This window comes from Aythya marila (genome assembly GCF_965140915.1).
Source record: "Aythya marila genome assembly, chromosome: 9".
NCBI classification, from domain to species: Eukaryota; Metazoa; Chordata; class Aves; order Anseriformes; family Anatidae; genus Aythya; species Aythya marila.
In genome coordinates this window covers 3,629,777-3,651,734 of record NC_139050.1, presented here as the reverse complement: position 1 = coordinate 3,651,734, position 21,958 = coordinate 3,629,777, and the positions used below count along the sequence as shown (strand labels likewise).

Genomic DNA, 21,958 nt, shown 5'->3' with positions numbered 1-21,958 from the left:
TAATAATGAGACTTAAGAGACAGGTGAGGTCTGCTTTACTATCAGAAACTGATATTTGTAACACTTCTGTAAGAATAGCCATTCATGCAACTTATTTCCAATTGCCTAATGTAGATTTCCACAGTGGAGGAACCACGTGTTGGTTAATGTGTGGAAGTACTGCTGCCTCCATAGTCCTTAATGGCTGTTTGCATTCCACCTCATGGCACTTGTTTTACTGTAAGGCTTTAATATTATTATTACTTTGCCCTGTTTGTGTGCTATGTGAATGACTTGCACTGCTTCCTCTTTCAATTTTTTTTCTAGCCTGGTGCAGGAAGTATTCTTAGAGTCAAGTAGCCTGTCTTTGAAGCATAAGGTGCAGTGCCAGACTAATGCTCATACATTAACAAGTTTCCTTCAGAAAGGTGCTCAGTTAGCTATAACAAACAGCTGCTAACATCATATGATCTTGGATAGACATCGGTACAGTCAGCTCTAAACTTTTGAGATCTGATGTCTGACGAGGTTTTTTTGCAGGTTTTTTGAGGTGTTTATTCATTGTTCTGGTAAGGACAATCTGTTAAAACCCCAAATATTCATCTGGGATCCATCATTTATTTCTACTGACAATTCTATGTATAGAAAGAGAGTGATGCCTTATTACTAGATAGAGCTTTAAGAAAACCACCGCTTTCCCCACTGCTCCCAAAATAGTCTGACTGGCTTGTTCAGATGCTGCTGAAAATGATGAAAAACTAGTGACTTGAAGATGATCTGTTTCTGATTTAAATGTTGAAAGTGAGTCTTGTCAACCTCTTCTGTTATGAATAACTAACTTGTTTCCTATAATATGTAGGGCTTGGGTATTTCCTACGGATTGGGTTTACCAGAACAAAGGCTGGGCTGTGCAGAATGGAGCATGCATGGTCATGCATAGTGGTGTGGATAGCGGCTCTGCTTGTGCCCTGTGTTCAAGCTCTCTTTATGTGGAAAGAAAGCATGCTACGTCATGGAAGCTGTGCCGAATTCTGCCTTCTGGTGTTGGACAAGAATGTAGGATGTGTAGAAATACGCACGTCATGTTTTTTTCCCCCCAAGTGGGAGGAAGTGCTGTGCCAGAGCTGTCTCATCAGGTCAAGGATTATGATAGTGCCAGGTCAGAAGGCTTCTCCTCGTGATGTCAGGGTTGGCAGAAAGGTTCTTCTCATTTGACAGAGGTCCCTTGGTTTGATTATGAGCTTACTTCCCCACATTTTGTAGTGCACAAACACCTGATGTAACACTGCCTGGCAGGAGGCGTGTGTACTGCCTGCTGATGTGATAACCAGGGCTCCCCTACTCCCCTTCCTCCCCCCGGTACCCCTCCTCACCCCTTCCCCTCCAGCCCTCCGGGATCTTTCCCATTCAGGTGGTTGCACTTTGGGCTTCTGTTAGGAAGGAGCAACCAAGAATACTCAGAGCATATTGTTACTGCGGGGAATGATAAAGCTTTTTTTTTATGTAACTTCTTACAATTACTGGATGATGTGGCCTTCTGTTGGCTGCTTATAGTATTCCTAGTTGAAATCTTACATTTTCCTGGCTAAGGGACTTCTGTATCAGCCAGATTAGTGTGTTTGGCCAATACCAGGAACAAACTCAACAATAAATCTTGGTGTAATGGCTGTGATTTACTGTCCCTTTCCCCAGAAGAATTTCTGCAGAAGTTAAAATTGCCTAAATAAGTGGTGTTAGAGTGAAGGTGATGCTGGCTGTGTTAGCATTGTTTTCCAGGACATTTTTTTTCTTGGGGACGTGCTCAGAAAAAAGCTCTGGGTTTTATGTATGTGTATGTATATTTCATTTTTTTCTTCAGTGTCATGGCTGGAAAGCTAAGGAAATGTGTATGCCACAATAAATACTATGCAGTCCAGAAAGGATTTATTTCCCAATAAATGGGTTAAATTAATCTTAACTGTGTACATAAGCCTTTGGCTGTTAAAATATAAAGTGAGCTTGTGAGGTGGTGGAAGGCTTGCAGGGAAGTCCTCAGGTACCAGGAAAGGCCATTACTGCTTTTTGCTAATAACAGTAACACAGAAATAGCAATGAATGTGGTGACGCTGCCTTTCCAAAACTTGCTGTCCAGGCACTTGGGGATGTAGGTGCTCTCTGCTGGCTTGGTGTTTGCTATCTCTCAGTAACTTCCTGCTTCCTAGAGGGTCGGGGTTTGCTGGCTCAGACTTGAGGTCATGTTAGGATCTGACACAGGGTGATACTAACGGTGGTGAGTAGCCATCTGTCCCCTGTCCTCCCATGGGAGTGACCCTCTAACTCAGCAAAGCCCACTTACTGTGTGCGTGTCCAGCCCTGGCCAGTATTCTCTGAACCTCTGCTGACGTTTGTTTGCAGTGAACACAGAAAAGGCTGTTCCACCAACAAGCCCAAGTTCAGCCATAACTGGCTACTGAATTGTTAGGAACAAACGCTCACGGACGGTGTTTTGAATGTTTAATGTTTAAACTGTGGGACTTCACAACCTTGTGCCAGCAGCCTCGAAGCTTCCTCTGTAAAAGCACATGCTTTAACAGTACCCCTGAAGAAGAGCCATGCCTGTGGTCTCTGTGACTTCCCGGCTGGCGGGCTGGGTCACCGGCAGCGTAGACGGAATCGGTGGAGGAGATTCTTCCAGCTGGAAGCACTGTCCCCCAGAAATGCCCCATTTTGAGTACAAAGCTCGTGCTGGTGAGTGGGCTCTCGGTGTGGGATGCTGCAGCGGTGACAGGAGCCGTCTGGCTCAGGCACCTTCCCAAGCGCTGCTCCGAGGGTGCTGTGGTGACAGCTGCTGCCTGGCGTCCTCGGGAGCCCGGTGACAGCAAGGAGTAACTGGTACCGCTGCGCCCCTGCGGGTCACAAATATTTGTTCAGGGTCAGTTTGAGTTTAGTCATTGCTAAAGGATTATAATCAATGTTTTCTGCTGTTGAACAAGGAATACTGCTGAGCATTAGAACCGTGCAAAGCACTTGTCAGATGCACAGAATAGGGAAGCAAGTGTTAGATATATTTTTTCATATAAAAAGGGGGGTCCTTAATTCCTCATACAGCTTAATTGTACTTGGCTGCCTACCAGTGAGCTTCCTCTGCATGTAGATGAGTTGTTAGTGAATCATCTGGGTCATCAAATGATTTCTGTACATGAGGAAGGGTAAAATCTCGTAGGATTTGTGAACCAAGAGGGGCTTCAGTACTTAGGTTTTCTGTTTTAAGCTCTAATTTGTAAATACAACTGTGCTGTGTTAGGGAGGCTCTAGTCAGTTCATGAGTGTCGGGTGCTTGAAAGTGGCTCATCCTAGTTGAAAATCATAAAACTGCTTTTAAGCTGTTCTGATTGTAGGCTCTAAGTAATTTATCTAAGCAAGTTTATGCATGTGCTTTGGGTTGTATTTCCATGCTGAGCAATACAGCCTCTTGTATTGAACCCTTTGTTCCAGTCTGATTTCATACACAGCTTAGTGTAAGAGGAGGCTTTTTGTAGGCTTCCTCCCACCCCTTGCCATCTTACACGTATATGTAAGAATTACTTGTGTGTATAATAATGCAGCTTGATAGTCAGCCAGTTAGCTTTGCATTGCTGGCCATTAAGGTTCAAGATTTCCCACTTTGGTGGCTCACTGGTACAGTGATGTGCTCTCTGCCATCACGCGAGGCATCTGGTGCTGCTGGGCTGGGATCTGACTTTTTGGGACAGGGCCTATTTGCCTCCTTTAGCAGGAGAGCAGAAAAGAAATGAGAATTCACCTCAACCACATGTCATGGATGTAATCTGTAAACACAGATTATACAGATCTGGAATTTTACAACCTGAACTTGAAAACTACATATCTTGCACTGGCTAGAGAGGACTACTGGAAGCCTCGTGTTAGGGTAAGCTGTGCTAGTCACGGCTTTAAATACATCTGTGCAGCTGCTTAACACAGCTGACAGTGCGTGTTTGCTCGTGTAAAAAGCCGTTAAGAGCCCTGATAAATCAATGTAGGTACATGTGTTTTTCCTGGTTAAATAACGTGTGCAGTGCTTTTAAATCCCAAGCATGGGTAAAATATAGCGCTTAATCCATATCTGTTGTAAATGTGAATTCCCAGCAGAAGGTAGTGTGGAAGCTCAGATATCCTGCCTGTGCTGAGTAGTGTGGACTGGTTAGTGAACAGCTTTTAAAGTAGTTCTAAATGTTTTTATGGGTATCTTCCTTAAAATGAGGAGAGTAAATTGACCAGACTAAGGCAGACAGAACCACTTCGTATTTGGTGTAAAAGCAAGACACTGGTTGTTATATATTATTTGAGGAGCATATTTCTGTGAAGCACACAGCAGATACCACCTTTATTTCTATCCTGTCATTTAACGTGATGCTGCGGTGTGACGTAGTGAGTAGTTTTTCCCTTGCATGCATGGGGCAACAAGGTGTATTTAAAGAAAAAGCCAAACAAAACCTGCAAACATCATTATACCAGCAGCAGCTGTGATGTGATGTGTAATTGTGTTGAAGTTGTAGATTATTTTTTTAATACTTGCATCGTCGTAAAATGAATATTTACTTCCTAAATTTTAGGTAATATTACAGTATTTTAATGTGGTGTTTATTTGTGAAATAAATGTGGATTTGGCTTAAAATTTGGTAAAAGAAGTTAAATTGATTTCAATTTAATGTGGAGTTCAGACATCTTAAGACAAGCAGTTTATTTGGGGATGCTTGATCCAAATAGACAAACCAGCTTGAAAGCTCTCTCGAAGTTTAATAAAACTTCCTCTGCCTTCTTGCTGAGGTACTAAACCTTGGAGTCCAATTTTAGACAGTCAGGTTTGAAGAATTTGCTTAAGCAGAAGATGAGAATTAGTTTTACAGAATGCTATCAGTAGATTCACATACAATTTTTGCATTTAAGGTACTTCTAAGTTCATTGTATGTCTTAGCAAGATACAATTCATTGTTCGTTTTTATTCAGGTATTTCAAATGGGGTGTCTTAAATTTGTTTCTTTTAATATGAAGCTTAAACAAAAATGTCCTGCTCATTGTTCTTATCGGTATCCAGCTTTAATTAAACTGAACATGTGGAAACAAAGGTGTTTTGTAAACACAGGGGCAGAGTTGTCCTTTTACAGGTACAGTGGATTTATGCATCAAGGTGAAATTGCAAGCTAAAATCACAGTAGTGGTTTTTTGTTTTTTTTGTCACATTTAAATAGAACCTCAGCTAAAATTTTCTTTTTAAAACTGGAGTACAAAGGTTAGGATCTTTTAATACTTGGAACATCAGATTTGCAATGCGCTGGTTTGACAAATAACAATTACAATGTTCCTGGAATAATCATCAAGTTAAAGAAAATTTAAATCTTAACTTAGTAGTCAGTGATGTCTATTCCTAAAGGCAATCTGAACCAAATTTATTATTAATGCTAAGTAGCAGAGAGAAGCAATAAAGCTAGCTCGTATCAGCTGGTCTGGTAGCAATGTGTTAGCCCTGTACTACGTTCCTGGAAAGCTTCTCCAAGCTTTGCTTCTGGAAACTTTCTTCTCACATACATAGCACATTCTTTGAAATCTCATAGTTACCTTTTCTTTAAGGTGATGTGACAGGCATCAAGACTTGTTGAACCCGCCTGTTAAGCTAACAGCTGTGCTGCCTATGCTAGTGTCTCTGCTGTTTGGTGCATGTGGGATGTAATGTCCTTGGTGCCACTGAGCAAAACACAGCATGATTTCAATCGCAAGTATCTGCAGGCCAAAGCAGTAGCTAGCATGTACTTAAGCAAAAAGTTTTTTCTTCTCAAGCTTTTTCTTATACTCGCACAGTTGCTCAGCAAGATTTTTCTTGATGCTTGTAGCTGTTGACTGACCTGGGTTTGACAATATTAGGCTTTGGCAACAAAATTGACTTGACTTGCTACTAGTCCCGCTGCAGCGGTCTGTGGATGTGAGGCTGGTGCCAGTTTCTGCTTAAGGCAGAGCCACTGAGTTTTGAGCTATTGCACTAATAATGTTTGTTCTTGTTTGAAGCACAGTAAAAATGGCAGCTTTTTTCTTCAGCTGCTGCTACTTGCGTAGTGTTCAGGGGGAGGAAGACAACAGACCTGTGCAGAGGAGCAAAAAATAAACTAGAAAAAAAAATGCTGAGAGGAGACAGGAAGCAAAGGTTAAGGTGGGAGGAAAAGAGTCTGAGCTGGGGAGTTTGGTTGGCAGAAATGTAGTGGTTAAGTAGAAGTACTGGTAGGAGTAGGTTGAACCAAGAGGGGAGCTGGAGGGAAAGAAAAATGATGTTGGAGGAGCCCAAGATAGAGAGATGAAAGAAGAAAAGGCAAACGAGTTTGGGGAAGCAGGTTAAGATTTCAAAAAGTTCAAGTCTACTGTGTTCATGAAGTTGCATAAAAAGGGGCAGTTAGCATGTGCAGCACGGGTCTCCTCTGAAATCCCAGTATTAGATTTTTGCTTTCTGAATGCTAGTTGGGGGTAGGCTGACTTATGTTAAAAGTGATTGTGTGATGACAGACTTCCTGAATACTGACGAAATACTGCTTGCTTCTTCTTTTAGACGGGGCTTGAATCCTCCCCACAGAGTGAAGTCAATTTCAATGACTACTTTCACACAACAGGAAATAGAATTTCTGCAGAAACATGGAAATGAAGTAAGTATTCATTACAGAGTACCCAGTGATGGACACTTTTTAAATATTCAACTTTAGTACTTAAAGCTTGAGCTTTTTTTTTTTTTTTGAAGCAAAAGGTAGACAAGAGTCTTTTGAAGCCAAGTTCACTGGATTGCGTATTTTTTTTAAAAAAAAAAAAAAAAAAAAACACACTCATTTCACTTAGGTAGCTGATCAATACTGTGTGTTATTACCCAATGCAGACAACCTAGGTTCACGTGATCGGTGCTTCTGAGTGGGGTTTTCTTTTGCTCTTGCAGAAGGCAGTATGCATCTGACTCTACTTTTCCTCTGGAAGCCTAGACCTTTAGGCTGAATGCAGCAGTATTTCCTGAAAGAGTCAATGGTGATGAAAATAATTTTGTTGCCTATAGTTGTATTCCTATTGAGTAGGTGTCAGTCTTCCAGCAGTTTCAACAGCCTCTTTCTGTAATGAAAATATATCAATATTTTGAAGGTCCTTAAAGAGAGGAAGGAAAGGGAGAAATCCTTTTTCCTCTAAGGATTAGATAAGAGGCAACTGTATGTTTAGAGTGGCTTGGGCAGCTTTGAAGAGAGGAAGTTCCAGTGTACTGCTCTTTTTTCTTTGTAATAGATGAAAACTAAATCTGAGGTGAATGTTGAGTTGCCTTTATGGAGATGTGTGGAGAGTGTAAACCCTGGTTGTAGCTGTTAATGTCTTCAGTTTGAGGAAGACGTTTGTATTTTAATATGCTATAACATGAAGTTACAGTATATGAAAATTATTTGAGGCAACTCTTTCTTCTAATCCAAATATAGAAAAGATTCTTTTTTATTTTTGATTGGATCTGTATTTTGGTTAGTAGAATTATTGATTGTAGGCTATGGAGTATCTTGTTAACAAGTTGTTGTGAAGCTTTGTGAGGGTAAAGCCCATTTTTAGTTAAAATGTTGATACTTAACTTTCTTAAACTTAGCCCTGTTTGTAACTGCCTGCTTTAAGAATGGAAATAGAAATAGCAGTTTCTTTTTCTGTCCTAGCAAATGTGTTATTTGTTGAAATGACTGTTAGTGGACAATTCTTCTAGACAAAGCTGGAACAAGGTCAAAACTTTTCCAGACACTACAAATTTTTGTCAGTGGTATTGACTAGTGTTTATTGAAATTTCTTTGGCATGGTAAAGCCGTGTGACATTGTATATGATAGTGTATGTTATTGATGCTTTGCATAAGGAGGGTCATAAAGAATCTTTTGTGGGTTTAGATGCCTTATGTAAGAATCTCCTCCTGTAAGATTTGGCTGTAAACTCCAACATTGCTTTATTTCACAAGTGTATAGGAAAACATAAAAATGCATACATGTATATGCAGAGGTGTGTGTGTGTATATATATATATATGCACCTGCATCTGTTTTGATTTATTTCTGGACTCGGCAAAGGCTACAGAATGTAACCATTTCTTTCTCTGATCCGAAGTCTTAAGTGATCACTACTCAGGGTAATTGTCCTTATAATAGACCTGACCGCCCTTCAATCATAATGATTTAGTTTATGTAAAATTATCAACCTAAAACCACTTAACGGGTATCTGTGATGGTATAATATGCTTCAAAAGCGCAGGACTTTGTGTCTGTTGTAGTGCTTATTTATCTCATTAACAAAAGCATGGCAATGATTTAAATAAGCTACCCCATAAATAAGATGTGCTTCTGGACTTGCAGGTGGTAGGCTTAACGGGTGTTGAAATATTTGAGTGATACTATTTTAAAGAGCATTAGAAGTTTAAAACCTAAGTAAAAACACAATTTCAATTTGCCATGCTGTATGTTGCTGTAGTTAAATAGTAGCTTCCTTTTGTTGGTATTGGACTTTGGAATACTTCCCTGCAGATAAGATAAAGTATTGGGTAAATGAAGTTCATCTCGCCTTACAAAAATCTTTGTCTAGTTTGCTCTTCAGCCTAGGTGTCTGTTGTGTATATGTTAAGCAACAAAACTTTGTGGGATTAATTTGTTCAGCCTGACATGGACCTGTCCAACATTTTAGAGATCAATGTGAAACAAAGTACAGCAATTAAATGCTGTTGTAACATTCAGTTGTTTAGTTCTGTGCCATTTGAAAGTTTTTTGTTTTTTCTTTCCAATTTGGTGTTTTTACCTTCTGTTTTTCTGTGGTGTGTTAAAATACTTCATTTCCACTTTGTCCACTTAGTCATTCTCCAGTGTGGCCAGGACCTCTGTGGTAAGTTTTTTCTTGCTTCTGGATTAGTAGCTCGTGGTATACTGCAGGGAATTTGTTCTCAACAGAAAGGAGAATAGCAAGAAAGCATGTTATGCAAACCTTCCCTGAGATAAGGTAGGTAGTAAGGTTCTTGGAGGAAGTAGTTTTTCTACTGTCCTTCAGGGAGTTATCTGTAAGGTCAATGTGTTGTGTGAGGCTGAAGTTCCCTTAAAAATTAAATGGTAACACTTTCTTCATTTCTGAAATAATTTTTCCCTGGTTGTCACAAATGGCCAGCTTTACTGGCACATATGGCTAAAAACCTTTACTTACTAGAAGGCCTCCATAAAGGGATTACTTTGGGAAGAGGACACTCAGAGCAGATTTCTTCAGATGGGAGGTGCCACTTCCTTCCCTGTGTGTATATCTGCAAGGAATGTCGTCTTAGCACAGGTGACTTCTGTGTGTTTTTACTTCAAGTTCAGGTTTAAACCTTCTTGCTGTGTTTGGAAAGGTCTGTATTTTGGTGTTGCTTAGTCTTCTGCAGGTGTAAACAGACATCTAGACTCTGGTTTTGCAGGTGTTGGGGTTAGCTGGGTTAGCTCACTTTTGCAGCAAGAATGGAGACCTCAGCTACTTGGGATTAGTTTAGCAGTGCTTAAATGGGTTTTAGTGCCAACCCTCCTGACTCCTGATAGCACCTGTTGGCCTGGTTTCAGCTGGGATAGAGTTCCTTTGCTGTGCAGTGCTGTGTTTTGGGGTTAGGATGAGAACAATGCTGATAACACGCGGACATATTCGTTGTTGCAGAGCAGTGCTTATCCAAAGCCAAGGCCTTGCAGCTTCTCAGTGCCCTGCCAGCGAGGAGGCTGGGGATGCACAAGGAGCTGGGAGGGGACACAGCCAGGACAGCTGACCCAAATGGGCCAAAGGGAGGTGGCGTGCCATATGACATCGGGCTCTGTAATAAGGCCGGGGGAGCTGGCTGGGAGCTACTGCTGCCTGGGGACTGGCTGAGCATCAGTTGTTGTACATGACTTATTTTGTATGTTTCTTTTTTTCCCCATTCCATTTTCTTTCCTATTAAACTGTCTTTACCTCCACCTACAAGTTTTACTGTTCATTTTTTTTTTTTTTTTTTCCCCCCAAAGTGTGTCCCCTGTCCCCCTGGAGGGCAGTGATGGAATGGCTGTGTGCTGCCTGCCTGCTTCCCAGCTTAAACCACACCACCTGTGCAAATGTTTCTTATCGGGTTCCTGCACTCTAACTTGCTGAAGATTTACATCTCCCAAACCAGCAGCAGCGTGGGACTGGTTCCGAGCTGGTGTTTGGTCCTACTGGAGTGCTTTCCTGGAATCTCCTTTGCTAAGGAAAGTGGCCTAGAAACCTGGGAGTGAGAAGAATAGTACTAGGCTGGAGCTGATGAGTCCTGACAGCAGGAGCCGTGCAGTCAGGTGTCCTTGTAGTACATCCCCGGTTCTGTTAATGCGCTAGAGAGAGATGTGAGCTGATTGTGTATGGAGCGATGTCGTTGTGAGCAGGATTTGCCAGCTTGGACTCTGCTTATGAAAGCAGCTGGACCCAAACTGGCTTTGAAATCAGTATCCTGGCAGTATAAAATTCCTTAAACCTACAGAGATTAATGAATAATATTGACATCAGAAGTGCTGAACTACTAAACAAAGCTCTAACTTGCTTACAGAAGGGAACTGTTTCCAAATCTTTCTTCCTGTGGTGAGTGCTGTGTTTTGGAACATAGTTTTGGTGTGTAGTAATCTGTAGCTCTTTGCACTGTCAGCATTACATTTGGTGCATAACTGAGGATATCTTCTTGGGGGGGGAGGGAGAAAGCTAATTTGACACTTACTGGGCGCCTGAGAGGTAATATCTCATTAGAGCTGTTTAAACCAGACTGACATTTGTAATCTTCCTATGCAGCGCTGTGTCTGGGTCTAAACTCGCAGTGCTCCGTTACTGTAGGTCTGACAGCATGCTTTTTCTAGCTGAAGGACAGCTGCTGCTAGCAGAGGATGCTCTGTCAGAGTTGCCTTGTTATGCTACCTTCACGGCATAGAAGAGCAGGGTACTGCATGACTAAAAGCTCAGTTTTGCTGTCCCAGCTGAATCTGTGTTATTCCCGACTAGCACAACCGCGCGAACAGGAGTTTCTGAAGTGTGGTGGCTCGATGTGTTGTGCAAGCAGAAGGCCTTTTGTCTCTCCCATATCCGCCTTCCCACACACTGGAGATCAGTATCAGTGAAGCAGTTATGACACGGTAAAAGGTTTGGTGGTTGAAATACATGGCACCAGAACAGAAGTAACTGAACTCTCAGATTCTTCCAGGCTTTCTGCAAAATGAGATGGATACTGCTGATTTTTCTTTACTAGCAGTTTTTAGTGTGCCTTTCCCTCCCCACCTCACAAGTCTACAACCCAACCACCAAATACAACAACAATAAACCTACAGACAGGTAAATGTGCATTGCTCTTAGCCTTTGAGCCCTTCTGGAACTCCTGTAAGTATGGAATCCAGCTAGGAGGATAGCTTTTAAGCCAGAAGCTTTTCAGGTCAACTTTGTTTGGTCAACAAATGAATAGGCGGAGTTCTACACAATGAGTAGGATGAGTTCTGTAGCACTCTGTGCCGAAGCTGAAAATAGGTGATTGCTCAGACCATAGACTGCAAACTTAAACATTTATGGAGATCATGGTAGGTAAATACAGTTATTTTTAAGAGTTTTTCCTGAAGTATAGACTCAGTGTAACCGATGGTATGAAGAGAAATATAGGTGAAAACTTTATCATAGCATACTGCATGCACTTGGCCCATTTTCTCCTTTCCATCATAAATTTAAGTTATGGCAACTCACAGTCTATTCCTTAATACCTCCTGGGTTTTTAACTAGGTCAGGGTGAGTAGGTTGAAGCTGGTTGTGCTTCTGTTTCCCTTGTTGCTGCATGCTGTACTTACTGATCTAATTCTGAACTTCCCAGTATCTAGTTGCCAAATGTCTAATGACATTCCATGCAGGCTTGAAGCTTGTTGGCAGAGAATAGATGTTGTTCTTCCCAAACCAGTTGTAAAAGAGTCCTCCTGAACTCTTAGATTGCATGAGGACAGCTATTCTACATCTTGATTTCTACTTCTTATTGTCACGGGACAATATCTGTTTGTCTTTGCTGTATCTTATTTTGCAGCTCCCATGATATTCACTGAGAGATAGTGGAGGCAAGCAAAACTTCAGTCTCGCTTCTGTCAACCCTTCAACAGAAGTAGATGTTCAAATACTGCATACGCTTGATCATTGTGGCTTCAATGCTATCTTTTTTCTTCTCGCTGCATTGGTGAACCAGTGGGACATGGATTAATTATACTTTTCAGGGACAGTGGGCAATGATTATGGATTGTTGGATATGTTCCACTGTTCCTAGGGGCTCCCATGTAATGTGAATGTTTACTCTTGGTTCCAACTGGCCAGGCTCTTCTCCTCTAAGCAGAGCATTTTGTTTAATAGAGCTTTGGTTATCAAAAGGAGAAATATAGTCAGGTGTTCGGTGAATGAACAGAGCTTTTGAGCAGAGGCTTACTTGTGGTGCTGCTGTGAGAAGAATAATACTAATATTAAATGGCTGAACTAGTGTGCCCAAGGAGATGGGGTAAAGGAGAAGGATTTCAGAGACCTGTAGAATTTTTAGGTCTGCTACCTTTATAGTAAAGTTCTGCAACTTTGTGATGAATTCAGGTGCTTCTTTATGTGCTACCCAGAAAAGCAAAGGAGTAAGTAATTCTGTTATCATGGAGTGTAAGTTCCATCACGAAACCTGGGCAGGAGCATTTTGTTAATCAGCCCTACAAGTCTGGTTAATGTACGAAGTAGGTATTCTAAAATACATGCTGTTTGGAATACCAAATGCAAATTTTTCAAAGCATGTAATTTTTGTTTCTAATTACTTTGTTTTTTCTCTTGTACTAAGTTTATATTTAAAAGCTAAGGAAACTTTGTGACTAATAGAGCAACTGGTCTCCTGAAGTTTGTCTTTGTGCAGATTTATGTGCCCTTTACCAGCTCTTTGTACCTTTTGTTCCATGTCTTGGAGGTAATGCCTGGGCATGAGTCAGCACCTGCTGGGAATGGCTGTGTGCTGATCTGTTCAGGTGCCTTGACCATGCAGCTATCAGGCAAGATAGAGCAAAAAACTGAAGCTCACACAGAAGTAATGTCAGCTGAAGTTGCTGATCTGATTTTAGTGGATTTAAAAGCTGTGATTAGTGGTAAGTAACTAGGGTACCAAAGATGTAGATGCTGAATGATCATTCCCTACCATAATTTAACAGTAAGTTATATGGTGTTTAAAAAAAAAAAAAAAAAAAAAAAGAAAAAAAGGCAGTTCCTTGATCTTTCTTGTAAGACTGTCTTTTAAATATCTCTGAAATAGCGTCATGATCTGGTAGGTAAAATATGCACATTTCTTACTTTGCACCACCTGTAAGCATATAGTTAGCTATCTATTATCTAGTTACCTACCTAGTATGTTAGCTATCTACCTAGTACTGTTAGCTGTCTTTCTGTAATCTTAAAATAAGTCACTATTTCAAAATACACCTATAGAATGAGTATGCTGACCACAATATTTCCTTCTATTTTAACTTCCAATTTTGATTTCATCCTATAATACTGTACAGCGTACTGCCATTTGCCTTTTTTGTAGATAGATGGATATTGTGTATTAGGACTCGCTTGAAGCATAATCAATGCAGTATTGTGGATCCCTGTCAAGTCAGATGATAGTAACAAAAGTATAGCCAGAAAGAGCGTACAGGTCACCAGCAAGCAAGTAAAGACAAGAGGCCTTTATTGCGTTCTGAATGCTTGCTTGGAACGGCTGCTGATGTTCAAAGCATTGGGTGGTACTTCATACAGAAATAGACAAAACTGTGCCTTTTATTAGTTGTGTGATAATAAAGCTTGCTAAAACTTGGCTTTCTAAAGAACATTTTCTTTATAAGACTTCTAAGAAATTACATTTACTCTTCTACGAATGCTTTATGTAAAGGAACTTATATGAAATGTAACTTGCATTTCTGGTGTGCAAAAGCAAATGTTTTAGACAGTATTTGTATGGCTACTGCTGTCAAGCTGCTCATTAAAGTGAGCACTGCTTGCTGAAGAGAGTGAGGCTAAGTGTGGGTTCTGCTGCCTGGTGGCAGCGTCTTGCAGTTTCACCCTTACTCATTAGTAATGCTTTGCTCTCTGCTTCCAGTAACAGAACCAATAAAGAATGCCTGTCAGGTTTAAATAAGCTATTACAGTGACTTAAGACACATTTCAGTTAGTGCTTTTGTGTTCAGCTATTTAGAAGAAATGAGTTGCTCCAGGAAATGTTTTTGGAAGCTTCCTTTCTGAAGGCTAAATATGCAAGAACCCACACGCTTAAGATGCTCACATCAAGTATTGCTGTAAAAGGATGGATTTGGGCAGTACGTCCTCCGTACATCTTCCTTATGGCCTGTTTGCATACTCACAGAGCTGATGCCGCTCTAGCTCTACAGCTGGTAGTGACCTCAACTCACACAACGTCTCACTTTCTGGTTTCTCCTAGGAATTGCCAGAAGGGCTTGAGACTTACCTGAGGTGGAGTTTGTTTTTTTTTTTTTTTTCTTCTCTTGCCCACCCTCTCAATGCTTAGGCACTTCAGGGTGAAGGTGAAGCAGAAGACAGGGAGAAAGGTGAAGAAGTGGGTTGTGGTTTGACCGAGTTGGTCTCGGGGTGGGTTTCAGTGCTACCAATGGCATGGTAGTTGTGATAAGTTTATTTGATCTGACTTGTGTGATACAAGAAGGGGGAGGAATTTAATGACCTGAAATGGGTAGGGAATGGGACCTCCTCTCTCACACGCTACCTTATTTTAGGCTGGGTGTAAACTGATCATCACTGTTCAGCCCTGGGTGTTTTTCTGCTGGGTGCAGGATGAGGCTGGGCCTTGTCCAAAATTAGGTACAGCTCTTCCTTTCCATCAGTGTTTCCTGATGTTCCTCACAATGTTACAGTGGGGGGGAGGGCACAGCTGTGTAAGTTCAAATACCAACTCCTGTTAACAGATATTCTGAATTTAGCCATAAACAAGGCTTTTCTGCTCCTAGCAATCACCTGACTGCTAGTTGGTACAGTTACACCTACAAAGCTGTACACAGAAATACTACTGCTGGCCCGCATCAGAGCATCCCGTGGATATTGCGAATTAAACACCTTGTTGGTAAGGTAGGGTTTATGGTTGACAGAGTGAAGGATTGGTATTGTTCATTTAAAGTGGTTTAGGACAGGCGTGTGACTTTTTGACTGTCTGTAGCTTGCAACTTCTTCACAAGAAGTATGAAACAATTACTTTCAATTTCATTCCACCCACTAACAGACAACAAATTATGGCTGTTTAACTTTGCAAACTCCACTCAGTGCATGAAAGTTAACCCTTTTGTGGAGCATAGCTGCTGAACAAATGCTGTATAGTTTGTGCTTCAATTAAACAACTCAATTACTAATGTTATTTTTTTAGATGAGTATTTAAATAATTTAGAGCTGTCCTTTGATTGTTAGACGTTTTCCCTTGTTTGCCTCTGTCCTGTAAACAATGAGACTACGGAGTGTGAGATACATACAAGCAGGCTAAATAAAACCAAGATGCCAAGGATAAAAAATACTTACACTGTCCAATCTGTATAATCCTAAGAAATCTTTGAAATGACAGCTAAGATCTATGCAATTTGACTACTGTGTTTGAAGATAGCCAGCTAATTTGTAACAACCTACAGGAAGATTTGTTTCCCCCCAGCATTGTCCACTCCCAGAGTTAGTGCCTGTCTTGGGAAGGTGTAAGTATCACAGCTGCTACCACAATTCCCCAACTTTCAGGGCAATCAGTTTATGCATAGGCCTGTTAGAGCATGTACTTCCTTTGAAGGTCATGGGAGACAATGCTGAAAACCTGATACTGTAGAAGAGAACACTTGTAGGAGGCTGATGAGCGGGATGGTCAGGACTATTTCAGAAAGGTTGTGGGAAGAAAGCACATGCATCATAAAACCAGAACCTTTTTGACTCTGATTCTCTGGAGGAAACCTGTTCTAAAATGGCAGAGTCTGTTTTTAGAGGATAGCTAATGTTTGGTGTATTGTCTGGATGCATATGCAGGTTAGGCATGGAGTGCTCTGAAGTGCTTAAGGAAAGCCTCATTTTAACCGAGTTAGAACTCTTGCGTCTTGTTTGATTTTCAGAACTGTCACCTTTCCTCTCATTTTGGCTGAGAGTTGAAGCTGAAGATATGAAGGGTTTTGCAATTGATTCAACTTTTGCTGACTCACAACTGCGTTGAGAAAATGAAAGCAGAGCAAGAGTAGCTCTTTTCCCTCTTCTCTCACCCTCGCTAAAATTAAAAGTATATGATACCAAAATTATAGCTAAAGTTCAGAGACAGCAGCATAGTAAGAAAGACTGTTTAAAAAAAGTTTCTATATCCAAATAGTTATTGTAAATATTAAAATCAAAATAGTTTAAGGCTTGCATCTGGTACTTAATGATGTGGCATATGGACTCTGTCAATGCAGTTTAAACCATGAAGTGCGGTTAACAGTTTGTGTACATTAGGTGAAGAAGTGTCCTGAAGATCAGCACAAGTAACAATTGGGTGCTTTGGCGCTTCATGAATGCATATTGCAAGTATTTTTTTTGAAAAGCAGTGTTTTCCAGCGAATGGATGTTAGGATTCACTTGCACTGCAGTGACAGATGGTCTGTCAACTTCAAGTATTTAGACCCAGTACATGCTGCACCAGTCAGTTGTTACAGAAAGCTAAGCCTGGAAGAAAATAATATGCACCCATGCACTTCTTAATCCTTTGATATATTAGCAATTGTAAACTTAAATATCTTTTGAATTAAGATATTTTCTGTGATTAATCAGTCCTTTTTTTGTACAAGGTATGCAAACAGATTTGGCTAGGCCTATTTGATGATAGATCATCAGCAATTCCAGACTTCAGAGATCCACAGAAAGTAAAGGAATTTCTACAGGAAAAATATGAGAAGAAAAGATGGTAAGACAGCTTTACAATTCATAAAGTTTGCTTCTGACCAGAAGGAAAGAGTGACTGATTTTATCCTTGTTCTGGAGTGTGCTTTCCTTTTTGTGTGCTCTTTGGATTGATTGCATGGCTCTCTAAGGTAAAAATGATTTTTGGACTTCATTCGTATTTCCTGCAGGAAGCAGAGAAGACATACTGATGACATCACCTTAAGCCATTTCTGTTTCAGTAGCAATGTGAAGTATGAGTCCTGCAGGTTTTATTAGGATGTAGAAGACAATGGGTGGTTTGTATTTATTAAAAAAAAAAAAAAAGTGTTGTAGTCTATTTAAAAATCTGTCATTTATATCCTAGGTATTTTTGCAAACTGAAGTACTGATAATTTATTGCAGGCATAGTGGTTAAAATAGCAAAGCTGAGATCTACCAGTATCCATACTTGAGTCTTGTATGTGTTGGGCAGAGCTTTTCATGCTAAACTTATAAAAAACAAAACAAAAACAAAAACAAAACAAAAAAAAAAAAACACAAAAAAAATTGTTTTTTTGAATGTAGGTATGTTCCTCCAGAGCAAGCAAAGGTGGTGGCGTCAGTCCACGCGTCCATATCGGGGTCTTCTGCTAGTAGTACAAGCAGCACACCTGAGGTGAAGCCCCTCAAATCTCTCCTGGGAGAAGCTGCACCTGCACTGCACTTAAACAAGGGCACACCTAGCCAAGTGAGTACCTAATGACAGCTGAAGAGCTGTCAGCTCCGAAGTGGACCTTTCACAGTAGAAATCTGCATCTTGCAGCCTTCTTATTAAACTCTTTTTATTTTCCCTGTACTGAATTTTAAAGACTTCAGAATGCAGTGAATAACTATTATCCACCTTGTAAAATAGCTTTTTTTGCTTGTGTTAGTACAATATTTGCAGTTTTACATGCGTAATTTTGAACTTGCTTGTTTATGCGCTGCTACTTTATTCTCCTAGGTCACTTTAATCCAAAAGGCTGCAGTGGCATTTTCTTAAATGCTGTCATAGTATCATAAAATAGAATATCTTCCTCCTGCTGTTAGAGGGGGGTCTGTGTCACATACAGCATCTTAAACTTGAGGAATAAATGACCAGTTAAATATGCTTAGCATAGCCTTCTAGCATTTTGCAAAAGCCACTTTGGTAAAATATCAGGGTCTTTTTTTGTCTTATCTAATTGAAATGTTGTTTGTAGTCTCCTGTTGTAGTTCGATCTCAAGGACAGCAGCAACAAGAAAAGAAACAATTTGACCTCCTCAGTGACCTTGGCTCAGATATCTTTGCTGCTCCTGCTCCTCAGTCAACTGCAACAGCAAATTTTGCTAATTTTGCACACTTCAACAGTCATACAGGTGAGTATTCAGAGCAGTGTATCCACTTTATATGTGTAAAAAGTAGATTTAGTTTTTTTATGTCACTAGGCTACACTTATGAATAAGGTATATCTGATTTCTGTGCCTTTAGAATGCTTTATCCGTCAAGATTTCCTTTCCTCTTTTTATAGAGAGAGGTGGAACACAAATGCTGGTAATCATGATTTTTTTTTTTTGGAGTGGGAGTTGCTATAGCTATTTTCTATGATATGTATGCATAGAATGTTTTCTGCCCACTACTAGAACTTTAAATTTTGTGGGAGAGAGTGAGAGGATGAGTAACCGAATATAGGGAGAAGCTGATATTAGACTTTACATTTTCTTTCTGAAAATTATTAGGAAGAGCATTCAGGAAAAGAAAGGAGATATGAAGACTTTGAGTTCAAATGCATTGACAATGACTATCAGGTTTTTAGAGGAAAAGCAAAGGCATCCTTAGTTTAAAGAATGACCTGTTCCACCCTGCCCCTTGTGTGCGTGTCTTTGAAAACTGAATGAAGCCTGTAGTGGGTGGTATTTTCTAGTTTTGAGAAGAACAAACAAGCCTCAGACATATGTCTTGACTGAGGATAGGGGTAGGCCTTGAGTTAAGAACATCTTCAGTAAAATACATTGAGCCCTCGGGGGTTTATTTTCAGCCAAAGATCTTGAACCATAGAAGTCATCTAAATAAGAGGTTGATTCTGTGGTCACTGAAGTATGTTGTTGTTAACTTGCATTGCAATTGTGGGAAAGTACCTTTGCCTGCCTAGTCTGAATGAGCTTTTCATCTATTTTTTTTTTTTTCTGAGAGAAACTGCAGTATTGCTAAGCCAACAAGAGATGTTTCTTAGAAATCCTGAAGTTGTTAATGGCTGAGAGGAAGTGTGATTGAGAGGATTCCCATCGTATACCTGAAGAATTAAGCAAAGTATCAAAGCTTGGTTAAAGTTAACTTTCAAAAAGTATTGCTGAATAATTAGCTAAACTCAGTGAAATGGAATAACATTGCAGTGTATCCTGTCAAATCCTTAATGGAAGATTTCATGTTAATCCTGGTTTTGGAGGTATATTTAAGTGTGAGAACTTGTAGTGACTGGCCAGTAGTGTAATTGTTACTGGAGAAACTGCAGACGTTTAACTCTTTCCAGTAACTTGTCAAATTTGTGCTGAATGAGTCTAAATGTATACTTACTATTTGTTGATTGCAAAAGGTGAAAGTCCTGTTACACCTATATTTCAATCCTGTGTTCAAAAACTAGGTAAAAATTCTTCCATTCTTCTGGTTACTTTTTAAAATGGTAAAAAGAGTATAAATGCTCCAGCATAAATAAAATATTTCAACCAAAAATTAACAGCATATCTTAAGTGCTGAAAATCCAAAGCATGAGTAATGCCCAGATGTAGTGACTAGTTTTCTACTTCAATAGTTATACATCGTGATCATATCCATGGCTCTTAGGGAAAACCTTCAGAACCCAAAACAGTTTCAGGTAAATTCATTTCTAGAAAACAAAATGTATTTCTGAGCATGTAATAGCTGAATATGTATGCTAAACTGTTTTAGCAGAAGTTTTCTTATTTGCTAGGATAAAATATTTGTAAGGCTTCTACTGCATGCAGTAACCACGGGGTAGTGTTAACTACAACTAATAATGCAGTGTTACAGCATTGTCCCTTTCAAACACAAGAAGGAAGGTTGGTCAGCCCACCCACCACCTTTGGCACAAAACTGAGTGGCATATTTGTCATTTCTGTCACATACCTACAGCGGAGGATGGAAGAACTTGTTTGTGATCAGGCACTACTTAATCAAAGTTTATGGTCTGGTGTTCTTGTTTTAGAGCTTTTTTGCTATGCGTGCAGGGGATGGACTTGTCTCTTTCCCTTCATGCACACTGTGGCTAACTAAAGAAACCACTGAAGAGCATCAGCAAATTTAAGGTCTTCTAGTATAAGTTACTGTCTCTGCAATTAAGGAACAAGTGAGTGCAGCAGCTCTTAGGAAAATAATAAAACTTGTGCTGTGATCTATAAAGTCTAGATGTAAACCTTGAAAATCTTACATGAAGAGCAGCTTTTGATATGCTCCTTTTTTTCTCCAAGTTTATTTCCAATGTACTGTGTTTGCTCAGGGCACTGCTGCATGTTGAGGAAAAACCTTACTGACTTTACATTTACTTTCTGTATTTAAAGTTCCATAGCTTCTGCAAAATTAGATTTTGAAGATGACTATAGGTGGCTGTTCCTTGTAGCTTACATACTGGTAATAGTGACAAAAAGGATTTAAAAAAGTTTTTTGGCCTGTGGACTTTCTATAAACTAAGAGAATGTGTACAAAAATATTTTAAAGAAGTGTGGTGACACAGGACAGCTGTCACATGTACCGACGGAGAAGATAATTTACTTGGAAAAAGTAAAGTAGTATGACACAGGCATTGTCTTCTAGAGAATTATTTTTGATTTTGTAGTTGAACATTTTCTCTTCAGTTTTTTAATGTTTCATACACTTTATTGCACACTGAGTAGAGCAAATTTCACAGATGAAACTGAGTGAAGACTGGGCACAGCTTTCATTTCTGTGACTGGTGCTGTCAAACTCAAGCTAGGTTTAGCCAGCCAGCTTTTATACTGCCTCATTCATCTGCAGTCACAACAACAGTTGCAAATCTGTGTCAATTTGCACTCCCCACAGGTTGCCTAAATTAATGTTGTTCTTGGGTTTCTGGGTGAAAAACTCAAAGTGGGCTGTCAATTCCAGAACTTAAAAACATGATCTACAAATCATTCAGGGACAGGAAAATACAAGTCTTACCTGGTCTTTACCTTTGTGCCACTTCTGTACAGATTTAAACTTTACCACATGAAATAAAGCAAGATTAACATCTGAATACTCTGCAGAAGCTTTTAGAGTGCTAATGCTTTAACATGGATCCACTTGCAAATCATAATTTTGTGTCAGCTGATGCAATAAAATTAAGTGGACCATAACATAATACATTCTAGTTCTTTGATCTAGACTCATAGGTATTTGATATCAGATGCTCGACATAAGTCTGAGTGGTTTAAAAAAAAAAACAAAAACCTGTGACAATTCTAGGAGTGACGTTTGTGTTTAATCCTGTTTGGTCATTTAAACTGGAGTCTGAGGAGCCCCTATCCAAAGGATGCATCAGTATTTAAAGCACCACTTTCACAAGCAACTTACAATTGAATTCTTCATTTATTCTTCTTAAAAAGCTACTGGCTTAAAGCTGTGGAATTTGGAGATAAGTTTGAAGAGATACTGTTTGAACCAATACAGACAGTACAACTAAAGTTTTTTTTCCCTGTTTGTGTCAGTGTTTTGTCCTTGCATACTTCAAAGGTGAAAGCTTTAGGACAGAACTTTCTCAAGGCCTTGCTTTCTCATTAATTTTCTTGCTTGTTGACTCTTGTGCTTGCTTCCAATGAAAAGTAATGTTAAGTACCTTACCCTCTCTCCCAGTATCCTCTATGAAGGAAAAAAATGTACTTTTATTTTTTAGCAGCGTTGTGTTTGTGTATGAATATTCTTTTAGTTTATAAACCCGAGGTACAGATGCTTTTAAAATAGAAATGAAGTGAAATAATGCAACATATTAGTAGTCAGCATTACCTGGCTGTTAAGTAAAAGTACTTAATTGGC

The 21,958-nt window shown here is 39.8% G+C and overlaps 1 protein-coding gene across 4 annotated transcripts in view; it reads left to right on the top strand.

Annotated features, from left to right (window-relative positions):
* Window positions 1-21,958, top strand: part of AGFG1 (ArfGAP with FG repeats 1) — a 36,727-nt gene that overhangs the window by 2,222 nt on the left and 12,547 nt on the right. For all 4 annotated transcript variants that reach the window (XM_082767260.1, XM_082767259.1, XM_082767262.1 and 1 more), the window contains exons 2-5: window positions 6,551-6,644; window positions 16,821-16,936; window positions 17,479-17,641; window positions 18,135-18,291. In XM_082767260.1, the coding sequence (XP_082623386.1) occupies window positions 6,551-6,644; window positions 16,821-16,936; window positions 17,479-17,641; window positions 18,135-18,291 (530 nt within the window). The remainder of the gene's footprint in view (window positions 1-6,550; window positions 6,645-16,820; window positions 16,937-17,478; window positions 17,642-18,134; window positions 18,292-21,958) is intronic.